Source organism: Cloeon dipterum, chromosome 1, assembly GCF_949628265.1.
Source record: "Cloeon dipterum chromosome 1, ieCloDipt1.1, whole genome shotgun sequence".
NCBI lineage: Eukaryota > Metazoa > Arthropoda > Insecta > Ephemeroptera > Baetidae > Cloeon > Cloeon dipterum.
In genome coordinates, this window is record NC_088786.1 from 11,295,251 (window position 1) to 11,313,361 (window position 18,111).

Consider the following 18,111-nt stretch of genomic DNA (forward strand, 5'->3'; position numbering starts at 1 on the left):
AAGAAGGGTTTGCTCGCTACGCATCGCTCTTTGATGTATCATATTCGCCCACTTCAGCAGCACGGCATCTCGTCTGGCTTTTGCTGCTCGTGCCAAGTAATAGACGTAGAATTTTATCTTTGTGCAGCAAAGTGCTGCTGGTGGCGAATGTGTTCGTCTCGCACTCTGTTTCAAGCCGCCTTTTCTTTTGCCTGCCGAAAAATATTTGCCCAAGCACTCTATAGAGCGGCGCCCGAGCCGCACTCTTAAATGTCAATGGCGCACGCCCTTTTTTGAAAATCAATTTTAGTCCCTACATTATCCGACTTAACAGCCTAGGAAGTAATTAATCACTGCACTCAAGCTGATAAATAGCTTCGCTTAAATAAATAAAAGCGCATGAAAAAATTACAGAGACTCAAATGATGACCAAATTATAGCCACCTATCAAAATAGACATATAAGAAGCCCAATCAATAAACGGCCATTCTAGTTTTAGACCAAAGAAAGTAGCTTAAAATTAACGACTTCAGGAAGACGATTAAGATGAAGGTAGGCTGGCATGCTTGTGAAAATATCTTTGCGAATTCGCTAATTTACGTTCATGTCAAATTACCAAATTTGCGTGGCGAAAGTAAAGGAGGTTTATTGGGGTCATGCCGTCGAACAAGGCGGTAAATGGCTAAGAAGTACAGTTCACATGAAATTAACGAATGCACTTAACGAAATGGCACGCATGTATGTCACGCAATACTTTAAAGGCAAACTTTTATGAATATTTTATTTTGAGATGAACTTTAAGGTCATAGAATTATTTAAATTAAATAAGCTGCGAGTCGTTGTATTTTGTTAAAATATTTTAAATACTATATGTTTATAGTATTATAGATCCAGACCTGCCTGTGTTTCGCATTTTATTTTGCTAAATATGAATACAGCTAAAACGATCAACCTTTCGAGAAAACGTTTTGAGCTTTGCAAGTGGGGAGGTATGAGAATAGAGAAATCAGACCTATGTTGCACCAATTCACTGCGCAATTTTGCCTCACAAATGGAGTTGCACCAAGATGAAGTCCCTCTTTTTACTGCCCGAGTGCCTCAAAGCCAAGCAATTCTGTCTTATTTCTCCCGCCCTCAAAGCAGGCCCGAAAAAGCACCCCCGAGCGGCTTAAAAAGAGAGAAAATTCTGTTATTGTCATGTGTTGTTTTGTTTTATTTGCAGCCTGGAAATGATCCTTACGCCTTCGTCGAGTTTGCTGACCACAATGCTGCGGCTGCTGCTCTCGCCGCCATGAACAAACGCAATTTTCTTGAAAAGGTGAGTGCCTTTTTACGTTTATTATTATGATTATTATTCCTGCCGCTTACACACAGACACACATATATGCAGCCGGCACGGCGTCGCAAACACCGCAATAAACACGGTGCGCTCTTTTCGACACGCACGGTTAGCATATTCCAAATTAGAGATTGTCGTCGTGCACGGTCGACTCACGTGTTAACATCCGAATGTGTCATACCGGGGGTTTACCTTTTGTCCGCTGCCCGACAAACAAAGTCGGACAGCTTGCTTCGGCACTAATCCCGCCCGGCCGAATGAATTATGAACGACGACGAGCAAATCTCGGCAAATAAGACTGCGCTCGAGAGCCGGCCAAAGCCAAATCCCCCAGATTGCAGAATACGCTGCGCTCGCAATACAAATTAATTATTCACACGTTTCCTCCCGCCCGCCCGCCCTCCCTCCCTCCCTCCCGCTCGCTCTCTAGTTAGCAACAACAAACGTGCGCGAGATAAACCAGCATTGCTTCTTACGCTGCCATTAATTACATCATTTGCAAACGCGCCGCGCAAAAATGAAATCCATTAGTTAGTTTGGCCGCTATCCGACTCGACTTGATTAATACGCGCGTACGCGTTTTTTCGGCTGCCGGAGACCGGCAATTAATTATGGAAATTTTATTAATGAACAGGGAGGGGGATTAAGATGAGCCTTAGCATGAATCTGCTTCCAGATAAGCAACTATCTACAAAGTGATGATAAGATAAGCGATTTAATTTTTAACACTTTTCTCTCAAATTGATTTCTAACGTAATGAAAATACTTGCAGTACCTAATTCTATCATTGACGTGCTAATTTTCACGCAGCAACACTTTTTAACTCGCTTCCAATCGTAAGATTTGCTTTTTGACTAATACACAGAGTTCAAACAACTACTACACATGTTCGCTCAATTACCAATAAACATACGCACATATTTCCTACTGCAGCTCTTTGGCGTCTGTATGTGTATAAATCGTTAAATTATCAGCAAACAACGATTTTCCAATGATCGGAGTTTATCGCATTTAACTGTGCAAACAGAGTTTAGTGGTAGGTGATTCACAGAATTGAAACCAAATTCATTTTCAGCGATGATAGTAGAGCATCACATTATGGTAAATGTTTTTTCTTTACCTTAGTTTTTGTTGATTGATATATTCAGTTTCCGTCTAAAAAATTAAACTTTGTTTATTATGTCCAATTAACTGATCAAGTTGTTTTTGTGGAACTTAAAAGACATGCAATAATACATAAACCGAGTTGAAAAAGATGCAAATAATTCATGCCATCTTGATGATTTTGTACCCACTGGAGAATTTCTTTCTTACTGAGTGATGTGGCTGCAATGTAGCCAATCTAGGAAGCAGATGTTTTCCAAGCGCGACGGGCGGCGAAAGAAAACGTGAAATATGGATGGGTGCTTTCACAAGTTGATATTTAATTTGATAAAGTGTCTGGCTCACGTCCGAAGTGAGTGCTTCTCGTACATAGATAAATTTGCAAACCGATGCCTTAGCAGGGCGCCAGCCGCTGCAGCTACTAATTTCCCTGGAGTATCTGTATTGCGAGTTGCTGCTACTGCTGCTGCTGCTGTGTGTGTTCGCGTTTATTTACTTCTTCGGTGTTTTTGTTTCCGTGGGAACTGCTGGTGGTGCTGCTTTATGAAGCAGAATAGAACACACATATACATGAGAGCGGGCGGGCCAGAGCTGCTAGGAGGATGTGTTGGTATACAAAAGTAGCTTGAGATGCGTACATGTACTCGGTGGCAGCGGTAAAATAACATAATCTTGTATGAATGCATGCAGCCAGGCAGCTCAAATTCTGTAGCTTGGCTGATTAAAGTGGATTTAAGTGTTCGCACCGGAGGCTTTCTTGCCCGAAAATAAGGAGAAAATTTCATTAGGCTGCGAATTTTTGAGCGGGGATTTGATGCTGCTTTTTGTTCAGGGCCTCTGTGTTTTGCAGCAGGTGCAAAGTTTGTTGCGGTCTAAACTTTTGTTAGATCACTATACTTGCAGCGAGCAAAGTTTTCAAAATCTCTTAAACAGGCCATTGCGGAGGTTCATGTTCGCAGTAATCGCCGTTGTGCCAGTGAAAAGTAATGCGCTTATTAGATACTCCCGTAAGCTTGACTTTATCCACAGAGCCTTTGTTTATAAATCTCAAACTTGTTTTCGATAAATATATCATAATAGTGGGCTTCGTCTCACTTTCAGATAAAATGCTCAAACTTTTAGCAAGCCGGTTTCATATTGTTGTTTATTATTCATACTACACATTATTAAAAATCTTTTAGAAAAAGTGCAGGAACACTGGCAATGAATTAAAAGTATTAAAGTGCAAAAAAAATGAAATCGACGGCGTGATATATTTATGGCAGTACTTGGCGTAATTTGCTTGTAACGTGTAAAATGCCTCACATCTATTTATCAAATATTTTCCTTTTATAAAATAAAATTCAATTAAATAATATTCCATAATGGCGAGTCTTTGTCAAGTGTCCGTGTCTTTGCCGATTTTTTCATGCAATTCATTTTAACCAAAAAAATAATTTTAACTTTGAATTTGACAAAATATAATGCGGATATTTCCTGATGTGTGACAGATGGCGAAAGTTGAACCAAATATAGAAATATCATGCCGAAAGCATTCCCTTTGCCAATATATCCCCATTCTTCTTCATACCGTTTAAATTTTTTATTCATATTGCTCAAGGCAGGCGCGTCTCCTGGGAACGACGGCGTTAAGGGAAAATTCATCGATCTGTCCGATCTATTTGCAGCAATCATTGTTGCGTTTGTGTACGCTGGAAGAACAAATCACGGGGAATGCGTTATTCATGGCGCGAAATTTATCCACGTGCAGCCGAGAGGAAAATTCCCCCCTCGCGAAATAAAAGCGAGCCGAAAACGGGCGTAGCGAGCGCGGCACACAGCAGCAGCATCCTCTTGAAGCAAGGGCGCTGCTGCTGCTGCGCCCGCTCGTTGGCTGGCTGGCTGGCTCGCCCGTCCGCCGCCCGAAAGGCCGCCTTATTTAAACCTCATTTTCGCAGCGGCTGGCTACATAAATTCACAAACAACGCAGGCCGGCAGCTTCTTTTGTTAGCCAGCGTTGGCGGAGCCGCTTTTTACGGGCCGGTTCGGCTTATAAATGAATTAATATGCACTTGTACGCGGCGGCGGGTAATAAAATTGGTGTACATTATGCAGCGGAGGCTTAAGGGGTGCGCGCGCGCTGTACATCTATTCTCTCCGCCCCAAGAGCCAAGTGAGTGGCTTCGAGTTTCGCCTTTGCCTCATCTCACTGACTGAATACACCCTTAAACACTACACAACACACTCGGGGTGCTGCTGCTGGCGTGGTTTCTACACCGTGGTCGGTCGCGCGCGTTATGTTGGCACCTGCGAGCCCCGCCGGCACCCGTGCACACCGCGAATGACAACAACAATTGGTGCCCGCGACAACAACAATTGCCGACGACGCAACAATCCGCCGCCGCCGACGTGTGATACGTGCCACATATCTCCAACATTCAGCCGCTTATCTGTGTCCCATTGTGCCCTGGTGCTGCAGCGACCAGCAGACCTGCCTCAATGTTGTTTGTCCCGTTCAGTACGTATGTGCCAACGCTGACCGTGGCACCCGCCTCCGGGGTCAGCAGCCAGGCGGCCACCCCCGTCGCCAATTCGGCCCCCTCAGTCTCCGTCACGCCGCTTTCCAACTCGACGTCCGCAAACACGCCCAACTCTTTACAAATCTCCTCCAAGGTAAATTCCATAAAAATTTTTTACTTTCTCGTACGAATCAGTCCGGTTTAGTTTCATTCTTTAAAAAAATCCGTATAAAACTTTTAATCTTAATTTTAAACAAGATGCGATTTGCTTCATCAAGGAAAAAATAATTGCAAAAAATTTAGTTGCTGCGAAACCTCTTTGGTCAAATTTGATGTACACGTGCTTGTGATTGATTTTTTACGCAAATCAATCTCATTTGCTAGGTTAGTATTGGTAGTTCCCCATAACATTTATAAAATACGTTTTGGTCACTTCGGTTTGCTCTTTCATGGAGTTGTAAAGCATTTGCATACAAAGCCATAAATAAGTCATGAATAATTCCCAAATTCAACGTGTTTTTTATTATTGAAAAATGCAATTCTTTTGAATTAGAAACCCTTGAAAAGTCCTTGAAAATCAGCGTACCAATCAATTAGGTTAAAAAAATTATATAATTGTCTTCTGGACTATTCCGCAGAAGAATATGTGAGGCCATGTTATAATATTTCAGGACAAAACCAATCCTACGTCAGCAAGGCCATAAACACGATCAGGCGGATATTCGTTCATTTTTTACTATCGCCAATAATTCCCATGTCACTTTGGACCGCTCAGTTATTCTGACCTCTCGCCAGCTGCAGTGACACGGAATTGATTTTTCGCAACGGCCGTGCACGTTTTTGTTTCAGCGGTCAATCGCCGCCCCCGTATGCAGCCTGCGAATACGGAACGACTAAATTCTTCTCGAAAAGTGGCCGTGTTTTTAAGCTGGTCTTAAACTCTGCATAGTTAGTTTCATGCAAGTTAGCTAAAACGCGCGTTCTATAATTCAGTGATTTCCTTATTAAATTCTCCATCGTTGCAGCGTTGTTTTTAATATTTCTCTGGAAAAGCGGCTCTCTCGTGTTTATTTTGTATATCCAAAGTGCCGCCCACCCGCCTTTCGTCCGCAGTGGGCCATAAAATTTTACGCGTTGCCAGTGCTTTCCGTGCACAAAATTCTTCATGAAATTTTGAGGAATTCCCGCGGAAGATAAGGATTTTGCTGTTGCTATCGCGGCGGAACGAAAAGAACAAAGAACCGACGAGCTGCTAATGAAAATTTACGAAGCCGAGCGACATCAATAATTCTCTCAATTACGAAGGCGATAAAATTTTTATTAAGACGCATGGCGAACATCAAAACGCTCTTTGAGAATTCAATTTTATTGCAATACCTGCCCCTCCATTAACTTAAAAGCCGGTCTGAAATTTCTCAACGATAAACACACTCTGCACTGACGCGTGGGCTCGTTTTTAATTAGAATTCGGTGCGCATGAATTTTTGATATCCCAATTAAAACTCGGCAACCGCGAATCGCGACGGCAGGAGAGAGAGCGAGTTATGCAGCCGGCGTGATTGAGTCGTTCGCCCGGTTGCATACCCAACCCAGTCAACGCAAGGGGCCCTGAGCAAATTTATCCAGCAAACACACCCTTGGCGAGAGGGAAAAGGAAAAATAATTGAATAAAACGGCAATAATTCGGACTTTTGGCGCACATCCAGGATATTTCGCCCGTTGTTTCTTGCGGCCGCCATGCGATTATCATTTACATATTCATAAATTGCGCGGCAAGTTTGCTGGCTCTGCGCTCTTTCGCTGTCATTTGCACTCTTCATTAGCCGATGAAATATGGAGCCGACTCGGTTTGAGGCAGACACCTTGCGAAACCGAACACCTTTCACGCGATTATTTGCTCTTTGTCTTTGGATTATGAGAAGTTATTGCGCCGTCATCGCACGTTCTGCTAATTGCGATTTATTGTTCTGCAGCACACGTACACCTCTCAGCCGCTATAGCCACTCAGAGGCAGCAGATGCAGCGTTAATTGAAACCCGAGCCAGCGTCGAACGCGTCGCTCAATTGCAAATTCGGCTTGACGAACTGGAAATTAAAACGGCACGCTTTTGACGGCCGAATCAATTTGGCGTTCTCAAAGAAGAAAGCCATGCCGTGCAAATTGGTAGCGTTGCCGCAGCGCTGCCGACTAAATCCGCTTCTTTTTTGCTTTGCAAATGACTTCTCCAAACGCGAGCGCCGGCGGGTACACAAAGTAAGTGTTTTAAACGCCGCCGACTAGGAAAATATACACCCGTAAGCAGCTCTCTTGGACGTGTATAATAAAAAGACATGCATCACCTTGGTCGCCCCCTCGCTTTCCTCCCTTTTGCCCGTGTTTGCGTGTCTCAGGCTCCCAATAAATAAAACTGCTGCTGTTTCAGCTCGCCACCTATTCCGTGATTTATTCGCATTTTGCCGTCACGGCCCCAAAAATTATACATCTCCCCAGCCCACTAATTTTATTCGCCGCCAGAAAGCACAACAAATCTCCAGATAGATGTTGTGTGCTGCTTATCGTTGCGTATATCTTTATGTGCACTCCTCCCACACTCTGCTTTTCCACCGTTTCAGCGATTTTTCACCTCGCAGTGCTGTCTCACGAAGCAAACTGTGAAAGTCGAGCTAAAATTTTCATGAAGTCAAGAGTGTTGCATGAAAACGAGGAAACAATTTTACTCTGTTGACTCCATTCCTTTGCTCTGTCATGAGACTTTCAATATAATCGATTTGTTAAAAACCACATTGCAAGATTATCAACCCAAAGTTGTTGAATCAATTTCCGGCCTCGCTCGTCCTTTTGGTTTTGACGCATTGCGTGCACGCCAGTAGCAGCCAGCAGCCGGGGAAATATGTTAATAGACAAACAAACGTGGCATTTTAAATCGAAACCATCTAGATCAAACGCAGGCCGACGACGACGACCCATGTGTTTAGATTCGGACAAGATGGTGGTTTCTGCGGAATGGGCCCGTAGTTGTTGCAGAGTAAGCACGAAAGTAAGTTTGATTCATTGGGTGCGCGTCGAGTCTTAAGTCTGTTGTTTTAGTCAAGCTTAAAATGTTGTCGCCCCTTAAGCCCCAATTTGTAATGCTCAATGACTTGTTCGCTGCCGCCAGAGTGCGAGCGAGCGGAGCGATTAAAACGCAAGACTCGGGGCGGCAGCACAAGAAATCAATTTGCAGCTCAGCAAAGGCACTCACTCACTTTTCGTCAGCAATCAAATTAGAATATCAACAGTCAATACGCGCGTCGCCGAATTAAAATGCTTCAACTTGATTTAGCCAGCTCTCCGTCCTTTTGTTCCACCGTCTCCTTTTGTCTTGTGCCTCGCTCAGTCGGCTTTTATTGCCGTCCTTGATGGCAATCATTACAACAAAGAAAGTTAGAGGCAGCCAAGCAAGCGAGCAAGAGATTGGCCCTCGTCGCTATTTCAATTTCTTACGTTTTTACATATTTGTACGTGGCCGACATCCGAAATGGGGCGGCTGAGTGCGCAGCCGAGCCGTGTGCCCCAAGGTATGGTTAATTAAACATTTAAACTCTGTACAAAGTACTCAAAACATGTCAAGGGAGGAGGCGGGGCGGAGCGAGGATTACTCCTTGCAGCTGAGTGGAATATCAAATACGGTAGCAGCCTCTTGTGAGGGACAACAAGCAGCACCCTGATGCGCACTCGCGCTTGTCACTTTCGCGCCCCCGAAACACGCTTAAATGTTATATTAGCACAAGTACACTGCGCCTTTCCTTTTTCCCGCCGACCAACGTGAAATATTCAAGAGTCAATGACGAGCACCACTCTTCCGCGCCGCTATGCTGCCTTTATAGCCGCCATATTTCCTATTTATCTGTCACCGTAATAACGGCTTTATGGTCGCGGATGAACTTTCAATTTGGGAGTCAAATATTATATTCTAATGTATTCATAATAAAACGCCGAGTGGTTCTCCCGCCCTTTCTCTCTCTTGCTCTCGCTCTTTCATTCCCTCATCCAATTCCCAACTTCTTCCTCCTTCACTCTCTCCCTGTCAATATCTAAATGAAACCTTTTCCAACGCTGTCTCTGTTTTTCTTGCGCTGGCAAACGAGATGATTTCTTTTCACCCCGAACAATAAAATTGACAGTGTTTTCTCTCTCTCTCTCTCTCTCTCTCTCTTTCTCGCTCTCCAACGGCACTGGAGGGAAAAGGGGTCGGCAGCATGCTTGGAATTTTTAGCGCTCCGTGTCAACGCTGTAAATTATCGTGATTATTGCACACAGCTCTTTCTCTCGCTCGGTATTGAGCGGACCTTTTCTCTTTTCGCCGCTCGCTTTTTATTATTATTTTCGAGAGGTAAACAAAGAAAGGAGCAAGCAACATCTTTGAAGTACTTCTCCCTCTCACAAAGGGAGGAGCAACTGCTGCAGCAGTCAAGCGCGTCGCCTCACTTGATTCAATTTTAAAACGCATCAAGCGAGAAGAGAGGAAAATCAGGAAAGCTGCTGCACGCATTCTTTCGTGAACTTCCATTTCGCAAAAATAGCAGACGGAATGAGACTGTCTGAGAGATATGGGCCGCAAAGTTTATTATGATTTTCTTTTGGAAAGTGCCTTCCACTCGAGTGGAGAGCGTCGTCATTTGATGATTGTCTTTTGACTTGGAGAAAAGTTTGAGTGGAAATTATTTGTTGCTTGCTCACCCCATTGCCTGAAAGGCGACACTGTTATTTCCGTGAAATTCAAATTGCCACTCGCAAGAGGCACTCGACTTCCAACTATAGTCTATATCGGTTTATTTAAAAGTCGCTCCACCTCATTCCAGAAACTCATTTGGCGGATCGTGTGAGAAGATTATTAACAAATTCGCACGATCCCATCTGTGCAATGTGAAATCGTGCGTGGGCAAACTGATTGTCGCCGAACTTTGAATTCGCCTCCTCGCGCTTTGAACGCATTCAATCTCCCAGCGGAAAACTCGATTGAATTCGATATTAACCTCTTACACTTTGAGCGAAATCCCCGAAACTCGAGTGCTGGCCCACTTGGCAGGCGGTCCTGGTTACACGCACGCACGTATTCGATCACTTTGCAGCAGAGGCAGCAGTCGCCCGCTACGTTTGATCGAAATAAGCAAAATCGCGCGTTCACATACACAAGAGCGCTCAGCATTGATACCGCGTCGCGCGCGATTTATTCGCTCGCGCCCTCTCCTTGTGTTTGACAACTGTCACTCATACATATTTTGCATCAATCGCAGTCGAGAGCAGAGCATCGGTGGCAAAGCAAGAGAAAGAAAGCTCTTCGAACCCAGCCGGCAGCGAGGCTGCCAGATTGCTCGACAAAGCTGGGCGCTGGGTGGTGATATGCAAGAATATGACATGCAGTTGTATCTTTTATTAAATGCTGTACAGTGGCTCCAGTTGCGAGACAGATCGATATGCTGGTGGAACACTACACACGAGCGAATGAACGAACGAGGAGCTCGAGAGAGTTAGAGTGAGAGAGAGAGAGAGAGAGAGAGAGAGAGAGAGAGAGAGAGAGAGAGAGAGAGAGAGAGAGAGAGAGAGACCGTATGAGAGACTGCAAAAAACTATGCAAATTATCTATCCCAGCTAAAGCGACGCGCGCGCTCGGCCCGTTTTTTGGTCCGCTCGCAATGAATTCATAATTACACAAGCACAGCATCAGTTAAATTGTTTTCCTGCTCATTCGCATCAACGGTAGTATAGTTGCTTTACTTTTGACAATATAATCGCGCCATATAATCAATCATCGCCGAGTCGAGTAACAAAGGAGTCGGTTCGTTCGCAGGGTGGTGCTGCCAAAAAATAATTAAATCTGCTGCAAATTGCTGTTAATCATAATATCGCTAAGTGATAGATTAATGGCTGCCAGACGCATCGTGCCTGCCGGCTTTTTCTCCACGCCCGCCGCGTTCGTTCGCCTCCCTCCTTAAGTTTTTGCCTGCCCGCTGGCTGCTGCAGCACACACTACACTACACTGCCGCCGTCGAGGATTCAGATAATGTCCCCTAACTAAAAATAAATTTCCAACCCACAATACCGCACAACACAACACAAAGAGCCACCGTCCTCTCTCTCGCAGCAGCGGCAGCAGTGAATAAATATTCCGCGTCGTTTTGTTTATGGCTAGTCCACGCAGCCAGCAGCCATTGTTGCGGGATGTTTGGCCTCCGCCGCTGCTGCTCCTGCTGCCCTACGTATATTCAAATTAGTTTTTCGTGTTTTCTGGTATCAAAACATAACTCAATCCATACGCTCGCCCGTCGTGTTTTGTTATTCAAAGCAGCCGGATCGGACCCGGGTGGCTACCCTCGCGACTAATTACGAAATCGCCAGCTCTGCTTCCAAATGTTTGATTTGCAACAGGGCGACTGCACTCTGTGTGGGATAGATCATACAAAACATTTACTCAAAAACTTAAGATTGCACGCTCATTTTCCGTACTCGTTTTATGAACATCATGAGCCCTTCTAGCTTAAAAAATTTCTCTTGCGTGCTGACAGGAAGTAAAATTTTTTCACGTCCCTTTTAATGATTTTTTTACTTTTACCACAAAAGTTTGATGATAAGAAGTGGAAAAACAACTAACAGCGCTGCTTTTTAGGCGCGAAATATCACTGAGCTAATTTAATTTGTTTTTATTTTGCCGCATTTGTGGCACGGATAATTCCAGTGGCAGTCAGTTTCGCGATAAAATTCCCTGCACACCAATCAGTACTCATTTTTCTCTTGCCATCCCTTTTTCTGTCCGCCCGCGCGCAAACACCAGCCATAATGTGCACACACGCTCGCTCACTCACATCTAGCGAGCGAACGCGCGGGTATCAAAATAGTATGCTTCAATGACTGTGTTATATGATGATTTGTGCGCACGATATGAATTTTATTTACATATCATTAGGTTTTTTATTAAAGGTTTCCAATTTCCCTTGTGAACGTGGTGGCGGTGGTCCTGCAGTATTATGAAAAATTGATTATAAAATACCACACAGTGCACGTGAGGGTGAAAAAGTCGGCGGCGGATGCCAAAAATTTGCCCAGTTTGCGCTCGTTATTGGCCGATTCGGCGAAATTAAAAATTCCTCCGGGGCTATGGTAGTTTTTCCCGCCTTTCGTTACTCTTTCACAAAAGCTTTCTTCTCGAGTGGCCTGACACTTTATTTTTCGCTCTGCTTTTATAATTTCTGCTTGAGAAAATGGATGTGTCACGTTGGGGCATCAAATCTGGGAAATACAGTGCTGACTTGGTGCCAAGATTTCTTCCAAAACATAAACATGAAAAGTGGCTGTGCCAAGCAGCAAGAGCGCAAGCTGCAGTTAGCCGGGCAGCTTACAATAAATTTTCCTCAGCTCAGCCTTTTTCCTCCCAAAAATAATTATTGCTGCGTTGCTGCGAGATTCCGTTCCCTCCGCCTTCCTTTGACGGGCGAAAAGAGAAAGAAAAGCGGCAGCAGCGGAGGCGGTGGCACCGACACGCCGATAGAAAAATGAAAGGAATAAACCGGCAAATCCTCTTACTCAAATATTTAAATGACATTGGCTTAAGACAGACAGGCAGCAGCGTTTTTTACACTCGACGGCTTCGTAACAAAGGAGCGGAGACGACGACGAGAAAGCGGGGGTAAGGAGAAAAGCTGCAGAAAAATTAACAGCAATTCCTCTGTCTGTACCCTTGCAGTGTTTGTTCCCTTCGCGCGCGTTGATGAGCCCCTTTTCCACCCACACTCGCGGCGTTTTCTTCGCATCCATCCACCCGACTCACTCCCTTGCTGCTCTCGCGACTTCACAGATTTAATCAGCTCCCCTTGCCTAATAATAATACATTTCATCTCTCGAGTGAAGCTAATGCCGGTTCTTTCCTCACTCGATTCAGCCTCGCTTGCGCACAGCTCAGGCATCAAGCGAATTCTTAATTTTTCCAAGCAATCGAGCCGGCAAACAAAGAAAGTTAATGAAATCAGAAGGTGCTTAGCCCGGCTAGGAAGGTGTATAATAAAACACGCCGCCGTCAATTCGATAGCAGCTAATTAAATTTTGGATGCACCGGCACGCGGAAAGTTCGTTATTTTCGGCTGAAAAAAGTAGCAAATGACACTCACCGAGCACAGCCGGCTTTTATAAATGACTGGTGCTGCGTTTGTAATCCACAATTTGCATGTTCAAACAGTGGGAGGAGTACGGCGAGTCCCATATCTCTGTTTACCTAGCTTGATTCATTTTCTGGCAAGCGCCCCCATTCTTCCCCTTGCGAACCGTCGGCTCTCTCTCTCTCTCTCCTCTCAACCCACTATACATTCATTGCCTTTGCGACCCAACAAAAGATTGTCTAATGCAATTCTGCAATATGAATTAATAAATTCCAACCCTGTCAGCCGTCGAGAGCAAGAGAGAGAGAGAGAGAGAGAGAGAGAGAGAGAGAGAGAGAGAGAGAGAGAGAGAGAGAGAGAGAGAGAGTTTTGCAAGTCATGAACTTGGGCTACAAGTTAACCGACCAACTCGCTGGCACCCAGAAATTATCATGGGGTGTTGGTGTGTGGACTAACGTGGGGAAATTTGCTGTGACTGAATCCAATGTGCAAAGTAAATCTTTGCTCTGCAGCGGCAGCTAGCGCTACTATATGAAATATAAGTGAAGAACATTATTTATACAAAGCTGCTGCTGCTGCTACCGCCGCTGCATGAAAATTATACTCACCAGCGGGGGAGGCGTCTAATGCTCTTCTTGTGTGTGTATATGTGTGTGTATTGTTCAACTTGCAAGTGCTTTGAATAAACAGCCTTTGAGCCAACAATGCCAGGACTGAAATTATTAGATGCGAAGTGCAGATTCCGACAGGGAAATAACTTGGACTGATCATTGACTAAGGAAACTAACCAGGCTGAGAGCATAATCAATACACATGCAATTGAAACATTAAATTGATTTGATGGTGAAGCACATTTGCTAGCTATGAATTATAGGGAAGATTAAGAGAAATAATAGTATAAAAACAAACACCAGCGTGTAAAAATTTACAAAAGACAAATATCCATCGTTGCTTCTTAAACGTTGCTGCTTTCTTGAGAGACTTCATTTGCTTTGCATTCGAAAAAATGATACTTTCTGATACGGCTAAGTTTGAGAAAATTTGCATACCGCCGTGGTAGCGGCAAAATTGCGAATAGCTCAACAAACATACAGATTCAGATAGATTTTATTTTGTAAAGCCGAAATTATTTGTAAGGGTGGCTCTAAAAATACGTCAAGAAATGACTATTTGGACTGTTTAACATATAATCACAGACAAAAAAATTCGTCCAAGTCATAAAATTGGTGGTGCAAAACTAGCTTCTTCAACAAGTTTTAATTGTTAAATTGATTGTTGCCCTTTTCTTGCAAGAAGGAAATTTGCATTTGGTTGTTGAGCTAAGCTAAATTTTTCCGCTACCACACAGGTTGGGAATGATTAGAGATGGAAGAAAGAGATCAGAGATTTGAACAAAGCAAAAAATAATGGTAACCGTGAAAAGTGTGTGGATAAACATGCATCGGTTTTTTAAATTTGCTTGTTTCCAAGATCTTTCAGTCATTTCTGGTGTATTGTAAAATTTACAATCGATAGAATCTGCTTTAAAGTTCATGTTAGTTACAAATTTGCTGTAAGCATCTGTGATGGGCCGTGAAATAATAGAGGTTTTTTTTCCATTCGATAGAAACACATGCAGCACTCACATTGTGAACCATCACAAAATGCATTTTACAAATTCACCAGTTCCAACTCACCATATTAGGAATTATGAAAAACAGGGTACAATCACCCTTCCTCGGACAATAACACTGTTCCCATTTAAATGCTGGCAACGTGCTGACTACTGCAAACAAACAAACGTTTTTTGATCACGCTCCATTGACTCATTTTTCCATCATTTCCATATCAAATTTTCATTTTGCATTCGATCATCAGAATTGGCTGAAAAACGGACCGGATATCTGCATCCCTCCCAGTTTGCTTGCGATGCCAGTCGCTGCCTCATCGAAAATTTATTTACATGACGTTTCCGCTCTGCAAATTAGCGTCTACTTTTAATCAGTCGGTTCACTGCGATCCGTAATGCACCGGCCTTTGCAGCAGCTCTCTGTTTGCATGCATAAACATAAACAAATCAGCTGGGGCGAGCTGCAGCCGGTTTTTCACAGTGTAAATTGGGTTACTTAGTTCGTTAGTGGGTCTGCACAAGTGCATCTGCGCGCGGCCACTGGCAGTGCTACTTTTGCAAATGTACACACACACATCCGGCCGTTATTAATATTCAATGAATGAACGAACGAGCGAACCCGTCGGCCGGCTGCCAGCGCACGGGGCTGAATTTTGCATTCCATTATCCGGCATGCGAGGTCCATCCTCCCCCACCCCAGCCGCGCCAATGTATCAGCCGGCCAGGGGTTGCAAAAAGCAAAGTGGCACCAAATATTTCCCGCATTTCAATATTTGATGAGAATCTGACGCTCGACTCGCGGCGGCCGTGCCGGCCAACGTCGCCCCCCGCAATAATAAAAACACGGTGCTATTTGCACAAAAAGAGAGGGCGGACAATGGGGCAGGTGAGTGTGCCTGGCGTGATTTGCAAACTCTCTCCGCCCCCCGCACCTGCTGGCTAAAGCATTTGCCCTTGCAGCCTTTGGCAAAAATGGCCGACCTCTTTTTTCACCGCTCTCGTGTTTCGCGAGCAGGTGCAAATACGAAAAATCACTCGTGAATGTGTATTTTAATTCCAATCTGCACCGCTCGATGAACGAAGCATTGCAGAACTTCCAGCAGTGACTTCTCGTTCCCAGGTTTAATTAGCATTCGGCAAGTTCTTGACATCTCGCCTGGGAAATGTTCCAACGAATAATTGGACGTGCGAGTGATTTAATACAGAGCATAATAGGAGGGTTAATTGGAGTGGTCCTCGAGTTGTAATGTAACAGTTGATTTCGCAACAGAGACACGTGTTTTATTTGGCATTGTAATTGAGTAAATACTGTGTTTTTCGTCGAACGATGTGATGCTGTGCGTTACAGTTTTTGGGCCAATATTCCTCATCTAAAAATAGAAGTTAGTTAAATTAATGCGGCATCGCTTCGCTCCATGAGGAAAATCGGTTATAAACTCCCCATTGAGCGGACCACAAAGTTACAGCACCAAACCCCAATAATGATTATACAGAGCAGTAATTTGATTGGTCCATTCATAATTCAGTGAGATCTCATTTCCTGCGGGCCTGCCAGTTTCAAAAGTTAGTTACAAGGGGCATGTAGAGTATGTGTCATACCACATTATCGAGCGGTTTAATGGAATTCCTCGGAGCGGAATGCAAGATGCACGACGCATCTCTCTCCCTCTCTCGCCTCTGCTAGAAATTGATAGATGCCTGCTTACATCAACGCAAGTGTAGTCCAAGGTACAAGCTCGTTAGGCTTAGCGAATAGTTAGTTGCCTGGCGGATAACTTATCGTGATGTGTACACCTCCAACGAGAGAGTTCTGCGGCATTGTGGGGGAACTAGCGGCGACGGCGTAGGCAGGCAGGCAAGCAGGCAGCGCGACGGCGAAGGGAAAGAGATAACCTGTTGTTGATTTCTCGAGTCAATAAATAAGTTCATAACTGCCTTCCTGCAGGAACCATAAATTCCCGGCGCCTTAATTAAGTTAACAAATCCGCCGGGCGTGAATGGAGTTGGCGCGCGCGCGCGCGCCAAGAGAAGTTGCCGCATTGTTTAATTGCGTGCCTCTCTATATACGCGTTCATTTAACTCACCCGCGCATATGCTCAGTCGGTAAGGCTAAATGGTTTATTGTTCGCCCGGTGTAAAGGAGCGAGATGTCGAGAGTCATGTAGAATTCCTGGAAAATCGCTCGGATCAAGATTAAAATATTGGCAAGATAACTAAGTTTCAGTCGAAAACGGGGCGATTAGCTAATTGAACGAGAGGCTGTTTATTCTCTGGTTATAAACAACGTGTTTTGCTTTGAAAAAGCTGGAATGAGACGCAAGTTGATGAAATAAGAGGCCGTGTTTTCGGGCCGTACTTTATAGAGGCGTCAATTGTGTACCAACACGGAGCATAAAAATTTAACACCCGGCAGTCGCCGCCGCCGCCGTCGTTGACGAGGGTACACTGCTGCACCGTATTTAGTTTTGTGCCTCTTTATGCTACTGCTACACCGACGCGAGTGCCGCATAGTGTGCTTGTATCGATTTTGCGCTCAAAATGAATACAGGAAGAGGGGGAGAAATATTCAAGCTGAACGACTAAATTGTGCAACAAAACCGGCTCGCCCTTTCACACCGTTTAAAATTCGCGCACTCACTTGAAGGAAAATAAAATTTCCGCAGCACAGCAGTCAGTGTTGCTGAAATTAATTCCCCCTGCCTCCGCGCTTCGATCGGCGCCGATGGGTGGGGTTGGATTAAATTAGAAATTCCGTCGCATTCGGCCCGGCATAAATTAGCGCTTTTTTCCCGCCCGCACGCGCCGCCAAAAGGGCTGTTTGCATTTTTTTTTTCATCCAAGAGCTGCTACTCGCAATTAGATTTTTGCGGACAAAAGAGGAATAAATAAGTTATACCCGGCACTCGCAGCCGGATACAGCGTGTATAGGGAGTCTGTCGAATACGAACGGTTTGGCTCCGAGGCGGGATTAAAACTATAAAACTTTATTTTAATGTCTCTTTCGTTGCGTTCGTTTTTTGCCCCGCCGCGCCAGCCAAAGCTTTGCAATAAATTAAAGTGCCACATTATAGAAGTGTCGTTAAAAATGGGCTCGCAGCGCAGAAACATCTTTCCCCTCGCAGTAATAGATAACTCGTTAGCGCCGCGTCGGTCTAATAAAATATTTCTCTCTCAGTCTGCTTCGCACTCAATGATATTCAAACGCCCGCGGAGCTGATCCCATGCCAACACAAATTACGCCCGACTTTTTGCACCCCTGAGAAACACAATTTCCAATTTCTGCTGGCTTCGTTGTTATGTTTTTTCGTCGCCGGGTCGCTGCTCCCGCGAGTATCAATTACGGCCAGCTTTGTTCTCCTTTGTTCAGCCGCTGTGCAACGAGCTAGTGACAAATTGATCTTGACTAAAATGATTTATTAAATTTTGAAAGCGTCTTCTTAACGTCGTCCCAT

At 44.5% G+C, this 18,111-nt stretch overlaps 1 protein-coding gene across 7 annotated transcripts in view; it reads left to right on the forward strand.

Moving 5' to 3' along the window:
* LOC135934186 (nucleolysin TIAR-like) overlaps positions 1-18,111 on the forward strand; it is a 117,202-nt gene that overhangs the window by 24,475 nt on the left and 74,616 nt on the right. For 5 of the 7 annotated variants that reach the window (XM_065475739.1, XM_065475747.1, XM_065475740.1 and 2 more), the window contains exon 4: positions 1,202-1,297. In XM_065475739.1, coding sequence (XP_065331811.1) covers positions 1,202-1,297 — 96 coding nt within the window. Of the gene's footprint in view, positions 1-510; positions 532-1,201; positions 1,298-4,610; positions 5,075-18,111 lie in introns of those variants that run through there. The other 2 variants (XM_065475746.1, XM_065475742.1) reach the window with 2 other exon arrangements.